Source organism: Muscardinus avellanarius, assembly GCF_963383645.1.
Source record: "Muscardinus avellanarius genome assembly, chromosome: 16".
In the NCBI taxonomy this organism is placed as follows: Eukaryota; Metazoa; Chordata; class Mammalia; order Rodentia; family Gliridae; genus Muscardinus; species Muscardinus avellanarius.
In genome coordinates, this window is record NC_137802.1 from 35,792,439 (window position 1) to 35,802,287 (window position 9,849).

Below are 9,849 nucleotides of genomic sequence, written 5' to 3' on the forward strand. Positions count from 1 at the left end.
TGTTCAATTTCCAGCAGCAAATAAGACCAACGTTCCAAAAATTTTTTTTTTTTTTTTTTTTTTTTTTTTTGCTGGATGTAGTTACAGGTGTGCACCACTGCATCTGGTGAGCAGCAACTTTTCTTTTTTTCTTTTCTTTTTTTTTTTTTTTTTTTGTGGTACTAGGAATAGAACCCAGGGGCATTCTACCTCTGAGATACACACTCAGTCCCAGCCCTACTTTTTTTGTATTCTTTATTTTGAAACAGGGTCTCACTAAGTTGCAAAAGGCCTCACTAAGTAGCTGAGACTGTCCACGAACCATGATCCTCCTGTCTCAGCCTCACAAATGCTGAGATTACAAGCATGCACCACCACGCCTGACTATGGCAGCAACTTTTTTGCTGTTGTTCCTGAGAATTGAACCCAGGGGCATTTTACCTCTGAGCTACATCCCTGGCCTTATTTTTTATTTTTATTTTTGAAACAAGGTCTCCCTTGGTTAATGAGTCTCTCACTAATTGTGAAGGCAGGCTGTGAACCCAGATCCTTCTGTCTCAGCCTCCCAAGTACTGGGATTACAGGTCTGCACCACTGGGCTCAGTTAATAAGATTTTATGTAATTTTTCATAAGTATGAGTAAGTACATACTATCTGTTTAGTATTTTGTTTTCCAAAACCATTAAAGTCAAGCCGGGTGTGGTGGCGCACACTTGTAATCCCAGCATTCAGGAGGCTGAGACAGGAGGATCGCGCAGGTTCGAAGCCAGCCTCACTGGCTTAAGAAACCCTGTTTCTAAATAAAAATATAAAAATGGGTCTGGGAGGGTAGCCCGGAGGTAGAAGGGCTTCTAGGAACTCCAGTACCACAAAAAAAATAAATAAAATAAATGAAGGGAGAGAGGGGAGGGAGGAAAGAAAGAAAGAAAGAGAGAAAGAGAAAGAAAAAAAATAAAAGAAAGAAAGAAAGAAAGAAAGAAAGAAAGAAAGAAAGAAAGAAAGAAAGAAAAGGAGAAAGAAAGAAAGAAAGAAAGAGCCGGGTATGGTGGTGCACACTTGTAATCCCAGCATTCGGGAGGCTGAGACCTGAGGATCGCAGTTCGCAGACAGCCTCAGGAACTTAGTGAGGCACTCTGCAACTCAGTGAGACCGGTTCCAAAATAAAGAAAGAATAAAAAAATAGGGCAGGGGGTGTAGCTAGAAGGTAGAATGCCCCTGGGTTCCATACTCAGACCCGCAAAATAAAAAAAGAATAAAACATAGGGCTGGGAAGCCAGGCATGGTGGCTCACGCTAGTAATCCCAGCATTCAGGAGGGTGAGACAGGAGTTCATGGACAGCCCCAGCTACTTAGGCCCTCTGCAACTTAGTGAGACCCTGTTTCAAAATAAAGAATAGAAATTAAAGCAGGGAGTATAGCTCGGAAGTGGAATGCCCTTGGGTTCCATCCCCAGACCTGCAGGAAAAAATTAAAAAATAGGGCTGGGGGTGTGGGTCGGAGGTAGAATACCCCTGGGTTCCATCCCCAGTACCAAAAAAAAAAAAAAGTATTCAAGTTTCTGCTCAGTAAAAAATCTGATATCCTAGCCAGGGGTAGTGTCACAAGCCAGTAATCCCAGTACTTGAGAGACCTAGACAGAAAGATTGCAGGTTCAAGACCAGCCTCAGAAACTTAGTAAGACCCTGTTTCAACATGGGGAGAGGCTGGGAGAATAGCCTGGAGGTAAAACAACGCTGGGTTTAGTAATCCCCAGTACCCCCCAAAAAAAATATTATATCCCAATCTAAACTTATACAGTATGCCTGTGATTATTTCAAATTTTCAACTAGTAGAACAAAAAGAATTTTTTTTTTTTTTTGTGGGTCTGGGGATGGAACCCAGGGACAGTTGACTTCCGAGCTACACCCCCTGCCCTATTTTGTATTTATTTATTTATTTATTTATTTATTTATTTATTTATTTATTTATTTATTTATTTTTGGTGGCACTGGGGTTCCTAGAAGCCCTTCTACCTCCGGGCTACACTCCCAGACCTATTTTTACATTTTTATTTGGAAACAGGGTCTCCTAAGCCAGCGCGCGGCTGGCTTCGAACCTGCGCGATCCTCCTGTCTCTGCCTCCCAAGCGCAGGGATTACAAGCGTGCGCCACCACGCCCGGCGTATTCTTTATTTCGAAACCGGGTCTCACTGAGTTGCAGAGGGCCTCACTAAGTAGCTGAGGCTGTCCGCAAACCACGATCCTCCAGGTCTCAGCCTCCCGAATGCTGGGATTACAAGCGTGCACCACCACGCCCGGCTAAAATAGGTCTGGGAGTGTAGCCCGGAGGTAGAAGGGCTTCCAGGAACCCCAGTACCACAAAAAAAAAAAAAGTAAGAATTTTATAAGTACATTACAGGACTTGGGGTACAACTCAGTGGTAGACTACTTGCACAGGGCCCTAGGTTCAATCAGCACAGCACTTTATCCTCCCCCACAAACTGCATTAGTTTTCTACTAGTCTTTAAATGAAATTCTCCAGAAGAAAACCTCCCCTTGGTTTCAACTCACTGCCCCCACATACCATCACCAGTGAAATGAAAAACAGAAAACAAAAAAGACCCCACTACACACACTAAACTCTATAACCAACCACTGGCTGTAATATACATTCTATATTTCCTGAGGTGGTTTCTTTCCCTTTTTGCTTCCTCCCGCCCTCTCTCCTTCCTTTCTCTCTTGTACTGGAGACTGAACCCAGAGACATTCTACCTAAGAGCTATACCTTCAGCCCTATTTTATATCTTATTTGGAAACAGGTTCTCACTAATTGGTGGAGGGCCTCACTAAGTTGCCAAGGCTGGCTTCAAACCTGAGATCCACCTGTCTCTGCCCCCCAAGTACTCGGATTACAAATGTGTACCACCACTCCCAGCTACCTCCAGGCCTTTTATTATTTTTTGTTTGGACTCTAGGTCTCACTACGTTACTGAGAATCTTGCTAAATTTCTTAGGCTGGTCCTGAACCTAAGATTCTCCTGTCTCAGCCTCCCAAGTACTGAAACTACAGGTATGCATCACCACACCTTGCTTTCTGAGGTTTTCAATCAATGTTTTGTGTTTTGTTTTTTGTCATACTGGGGATGGAACCCAGGGGCTTTCTACCTCTGAGCTACACTCTCAGAGCTATTTTATATTTTATTTGGAAATGCGGTCTCACTAAGCTGCTGGGACCCTCACTAAGTAGCTGAGACTGGCTTCAAACCTATACGATCCCTCTGTCTCAGCCTCCCAAGTACTGGGATTGCATGTGTGCGCCACCATGCCCGGCCATTTTTGTTTGTTTTTAATTAGGTAGCATTAGGTAGCAGACATTCAGTTTTATCCATAAATGTGTCAACTTAGTCTCATCATTTACTCTAAAAAATTAACTAAGCTCTGAGACAGGAGGATCGGGGTTCTCGGCAAGCCTCAGCTACTTAGTGAGGTCCTGTGCAACTCAGTGAAACCCTGTTTCCAAATTAAGAATAAAAAATAGGGCTGGGGGGTATAGCTTGGACGTAGAATGCATCTGGGTTCCATTCCCAGTACTACAAAAAAATAAATTAACTAAGCTATATAAATATGTGTACTCTGTGTAACATGCCTAAAAAGACATATATTATCTATTTCTAAATGGGATCAATGATTAAAAAAATAAAACATGAAGCTACAGTTCTAAAACATCCTATAATTGCTTTTTGTATGTGTATGTGTTACTGGGGGTGGAATCCAAGGCCTTTTCTACCTCCGGGCTACACTCCCAGACCTATTTTATATTTTATTTGGAAACAGGGTCTCACTAAGTTGCTGAGAGCCTCACTAAGTAGCTGAGGCTGGCTTTGAAACTATGTGATCCTCCTGTCTCAGCCTCCCAAGAACTGGGATTACAAGTATGCGCCACCACACCCAGCTATAATTGAATTTTTTAAATCCATAGGCATAGATGAGGGTAAACTTGAATAATTTGTTTCTTGGAAATAAGTAACACTGACAAGCTATATTGCCAGGAATTACCAAACTGCTTAATATGCTAGGATATTTTGAGAATATAAACTTAATTTCATGGAAACCTCATTTTATAGAAAAAAAAGTCAGATTAAGCAATTTACTTTAAATCATAGTCAGTGAGTATGGCCACAGGTATTTGAGTTCACTTTTGACACACCACAGAGAGGCAACAATATGACCAAACTAATAAATGCAATCACTAATCTATACAATTGAAGACTGCTGAATTGAGTCAGAAGACATTACCACTATGAGATTGAGAGCAATCATCTCTCTGGCCTATGCCTCTGTTTCCTTACTATTAAATAAAGAAGAGCCAAGCGTGGTGGCGCACGCTTGTAATCCCAGCATTTTGGAGGCTGAGACCAGAGGATCGTGGTTCGTGGACAGCTTCAGATACTTAGTGAGGCCCTCTGCAACTCAGGGAGACCCAATTTCAAAATAGAGAATAAAAAAATAGGGCAGGGGGTGTAGCTCGGAGGTTAAATGCTCCTGGGTTCCATCCCCAGACCCGAAAAAGAAAGAAAGAAAGAAAGAAAGAAAGAAAGAAAGAAAGAAAGAAAGAAAGAAAGAAAGAGAAAGAAAGGCTACTCTGATATGTAGCAATGTTAAGAAGGTTTGCATAAACCAGGCATGGTAGCACACTCCTGTAATTCCAGTACTTGGGAGGCTGAGACAGGAGGATCCCAGGTTCGCAATTAATCAAGACCCTCAGCAAGCCAGACACGGCAGCGCACGCTTGTAATCCCAGTACTTGGAAAGCTGATTAAGGAGGCTCGCAGGTTGTGGCCAGCCTCAGCTACTTAGTGAGGCTCTCTGCAACTTAGTAAGACCCTGTTTCAAAATAAAAGATAAACAGGGCTGGGAGTTTCGCTCAGAGGTAGAATGCCCGTGGGTTAAATCCCCAGTAACTAACACACACACACACACACACACACACACACACACACACACACCCTCAGCAAGGTAGCAAAACCTGTTTCAAAATAAAAAATTAGAGCCAGGCGTGGTGGCGCACACTTGTAATCCCCGCACTTGGGAGGCTGAGACAGGAGAATTGCACAGGTTCCAAGCCAGCCTCAGCTACTTAGTGAGGTGCTCACAACTTAGTGAGACCCTGTTTCCAAATAAAATATAAAATAGGTCTGGGAGTGTAGCCCAGAGGTATAAAGCCTCTGGGTTCCACCCCCAGTACCACCACCACCACCAAAAAAAAAAAAAAAAAAAAAAAAAAAATTAAAAATTAAAAATTAAAGAAAAAGGCCTGGAGAGATAGCTTGGAGGTAGAATGCCCCTGGGTTCAATCCCAAATACCCCCCCCAAAGATTTTCATAATAAGCAAATAGTTACAAATTCACAATAGAAAACATTAGAAGATTTTGTTTTCTTTTTTCTGTGCTACTGGTGATTAAGCCCAGGGGCACTCTACCTCTGAGTGCCCCTAGTCCTATTTTATAATTGGTGGGTTACTCTTTTTTTCTTTTTCTAGTACTGGGGATTAAACTCAGGGTCATTCTACCTCTGAGCTACATGCCCAGCCTATTTTTTATTCTTTATTTTGAAACAGGGTCTCACTAATTTGTGAAAGGCCTCACTAAGTAGTTGAGGCTAGCCTCAAACCTGCAATCCCGTTTCTGCCTCCCAAGTACTTGAATTACAAATGTGTGCCAACAGGCCTGGCCGATATATTTTGTGTCTATAGTACTGGGGATGGAACCCAGGGGCTTTCTACCTCCAAGGTACGCCAGCAGACCTACTGCCATAGCTGTCCTCGAACCTGTGATCCTCCTTTCTCAGCTTCCCAAGTAATGGGATTACAAGCATGTGCTACCATGCCACAGTTCTCCTTCCCTTCCCTTTCCTCCCTTCCCCTCCCCTCCTCCTTCCATTCTTCCCTTCCTTCCATTCTTCCTTCCTTCTTTCCTTCCTTCATATGTTGCTGGGATTGAACCCAGGGCATTCTAGCTCTGAGCTATACCCCTATCCCTATGTATCTTTGTATGTATGTATTTAGAAACAAGGTCTCATTAAGTTGTGGAGAACTTTACTAATTTGCTAAGGCTGGCCATCAACCTGTAATCCTCTTGTCTCAGTCTCCCAAGTACTGGGATTACAAATTTGTGCCAACACACCCAACAATCTAAACTTCCCCCATATTTCAGTTTTGTTTTTTTTTTTTTGGGGGGGTGTGTGTGTGTGTAGGGTACTGGGGGTTGAACTCAAAAGTGTGTGATCTGAGATACATCCCCAGACCTATTTTATTTTTTAGCTTGAAACAGGGTCTTCTAACCCTTTGGTATCAGCCTCTCCTCTGGGTGTCACCACACACAGCCCTATGCTTTTTTTGGGGGGGGAATGTTCTAGAGACCGAACCCAGGGGCATTCTAACTCTAAGCTACAGTCCCAGCCCTATTTTATTTTTTAGTTTGAACAGGGTCTCACAAAGTTGCAGAGGCCTCACTATAAATTGCTGAGGCTGGCCATGAACCTGCACTCCTCCTATCTTAGCCTGGGGTACTGGGATTACAGGCATGTACCACCACGCCCAGCCATATTTTTAATACTTAGAAATTTTTTTCAGAGTAATTTTGATGTCACTGAATCTCCATGAGTTGCCAACCCAATCCCATTTTTTTTTTTTTTCCCTGCTGTACTAGGGATTGAGCCCAGGGGCATTCTACCTCTGAGCTACAGCACCCACCCTATTTTTTATGCTTTATTTTGAAACAGGGTCTCACTAAGTTGCAGAGGGCCTCACTAAGTAGCAGAGACTGGCCATGAACCTGTGATCCTTCTGTCTCAGCCTTCCAATTGAGGTACCTCTTAATAACACACTCAAAAGAAACATTTAAGTCCAAAAACATTGCTAAGTAAGATAGATTTTACTAAAGGCTCTTCCTCAAAATCCTCTTTAATTACCTCTGCTCTTTTTCCAAAGTTCCTCTCCCTAAGGTAGTGGTCACATTTCTTTCGCTTTTCCATTTTTTTCTGGTCCCCTCCTCCATACCCTCTCAGAATCCTACTTGCTGTACCCAGCAAAACAAAAGCCCAGGAGTAGGCCAAAACTGGAACACCTACTGTTCCTGAAACACATCAAGAAAATGAAAAGAAAAACGACGTCCCAGTTCATAACAGGAATCTTAATACAGCACTGTACTTTCAAAGGAGGATAAACCTTTAGTCTGGAAATTTTATCAGTTCAATTTATAAAAATATAAAAGCACCTTTCCTATCCAGTTTTCTCCCCTGCCCCACTTCAAAGCTACTACCATATGGAACAATGCAAAGAACTATAGTATAGTATATACAAGGAAAGTAATCCTGTATTTTTGTTTCAGATTGTATTTATTATTCACTAAGTTGGATTAAGATGCAAGCTAGAATTCCATTAAACAAAATCAGTTTTAAAATGCACATATCTCAATACCCACCTTCTAAACTGTGTGATTTTGACTGACTCATTTGATATGAAAAGAACAGTATTACTTTAGCCCACTTACTTTCATGAAGTACTCAAAGTTCTTTATACATAGCATTTCAATCTTTTGTCAGAAGGACAAAATTTACTTGCCAGAAACGAAAAAAGAGAAGGGAGCCCCCCCCCCAGCAATTAGAGCACACATCTGACAGTCATAAATCCACATACTAATACAGACAATGGAATTTAGGATCTCAATTACCATGAAGTTATCACTGATGATCATTTGTCCAGAACTGGTGATTAACTATTTTTTAACTTCAAGTATAACTTGTGATTTTTTAAATAAATTTATGTTGGAAAAGAGATTTTCATAAAAATAACTACTAAGACAGCAAAGGTAAAACCAAGATGTGCATTAAGAAAAACAATTCTAAATTTAGCACCCTAAAATTACAGCAAGGAAAGCCCTGACACCACTATTCACAAGTCTCAGTTCAAGCAATTTATTTTTGGCAAGCCAAATCACAGCTGTCAACACTGGTTTTTGCCCACCCCAAAATTACATAAGTTATTCTGAAAAAATATAGACATCTTCAACTTGGGGAAAATTAAGTTACAAATGCCGTGTGTCGTTATAAATGCTTTTTTAAAAAGTCACACGGAAGGGGGTTAAAAAAAAAAAAGGCAAACAAACAAACCCTGGAAGATGCAGCAGAGCCCCCTTGCTCTCGAAATAAAACTCCTGGTGGCCGTAACAGCAGCGGCAGTGCTACTCCCGACAGAAGTTTTCAGCTGTCACTTCTAACAGCTGAGCGCTTCCTAGGAGAGAAGCGACAGGCCAAGAAGAGAGGTGGTTGTGGGAGGTCTGAAGATTGAATGCTTGAAATCTTACACTCCAAGGGAACCCCTTCCGCACTTCACCTGCACTTACGGGACACCCAGCAAGCTTAGAGCCTCCTCCCCCCAACACACGCTCACAACACCCGTGCCCCGCCACACTCGGGTCCAGCAGCTCCAGAAATCGACCACGCGACCTTTCTCCATCCCTCCAGGAACAGACTGCTGGGGGCTGCGCTGCTCTGGGGCTCAGGGCGCCACCTGCACCTGCGAGCCGCGCAGAGGCCTCACACTTAGGGCCAGTCCTCCCGCCGCTCCCTCGCCCGCCGCGCGGCGCCTCCGCTCCTCCAGGAGCCCACTCGCGCCCCCCCGGGTCTCGGCGCCCAGGACTCGCCCGGCTTCCCGGGCCGCGCCGCCGCCCCGGCCCTGTCACCTCGGGCCCCCCGGGACCCCGGGCCTCACCCCCTCCTCCAGCTCATCCTCAGAGCCCGCGTCCTCTGGCTGGTCCAGGTCTATGTCAAACACTCCTGCCATGTCCTCGGCTTCCCTGTCTCGGAAGTCAGGCGCTGGGTAAAAGCCGTCCCGCCTCCGTCGCCGCCTCATGGGCCCGGACCGGCCGCAGCCACAGCCGCTGCTGCCGCCATCACTGGCTGCTTAGGCTCAGTGCGTCTGCGCCTAGGCCCTAGACAGGCTCCTGAAGTTCAGCGCGGGAGCATGCGCACAGGGTTCCCTGAAGTCAAACTGTGGGCAGTGGACATGCGCACAACAACCTCCAGGGCCCAGGTTCTGGGAGGAACCTGCGCAAAACGCCAGCTGAAGCCGCGCTCGGAGGCTGGCGCATGCGCGTTGCCAGAAAAGCGTTTGATGGACCGTGAGCATGCGTAGCTTTATCTGAAGTTGATAAATTGAAATTGAACATGCGTAATTAACCTTTCTGAATAGAAGGAAACACAGAAAACACACACGCGCGCACACACACGCACACACACACACACACACACACACACACACACACACACACACACACACACACACACACACACACACCTCTTCGTAAGGACATGCGCACTCGTTATCAGTATCTTTTTGGTGTTGGACGTGAGCATGCGCATTGTGAGAGTTGGTCCGGAGTTTGAAACGAACCGAAGTCGCGCCGGGCAGTGCACGGGCGGTGGGTTGGGTGAAGCCGGAGTTCTCAGAGCCGGTGGGGACGTGTCTCGGCTTTGTATTTACTAGTTCGGCGGCCTTAGGAAAGTCATACCATATTGCCTACTTTGCAGATTTGAAATTATAAGTGCAGGATCTGGCTGGGAAGCCTCTACTCATTCCCAGTGCTGCATAGATCTGATGTGAGTTTTTAGCAAAAATTGTCTTTTGGTTGTTAATGTTGTTCTTAAAAATAATGAAGATCTGCTTTACTATTTCATCCGGTCTTTATTCCAAGCTCCATCTTTCCTATATTACCAGAACTAAACACCCGAGTCTTTCTTGTAAGTCTTAATCATAGTTATTAGGTCAAAAAGGTGGTTGGTGTTGAAAGAGACTGTTCCTATTTAGAAGAGAAAAAATTAATGTACAACTGA

The 9,849-nt window shown here is 44.2% G+C and overlaps 1 protein-coding gene across 5 annotated transcripts in view; it reads right to left on the bottom strand.

The window, feature by feature from the left end:
• Positions 1-8,869, bottom strand: part of RPS6KB1 (ribosomal protein S6 kinase B1) — a gene marked incomplete at both ends in the record, with an annotated part of 48,354 nt that extends 39,485 nt beyond the window's left edge. For all 5 annotated transcript variants that reach the window (XM_080712502.1, XM_080712500.1, XM_080712501.1 and 2 more), the window contains one exon: positions 8,729-8,869. In XM_080712502.1, the coding sequence (XP_080568628.1) occupies positions 8,729-8,869 (141 nt within the window). The remainder of the gene's footprint in view (positions 1-8,728) is intronic.
• Between the last annotated feature and the right edge of the window lie 980 nt (positions 8,870-9,849).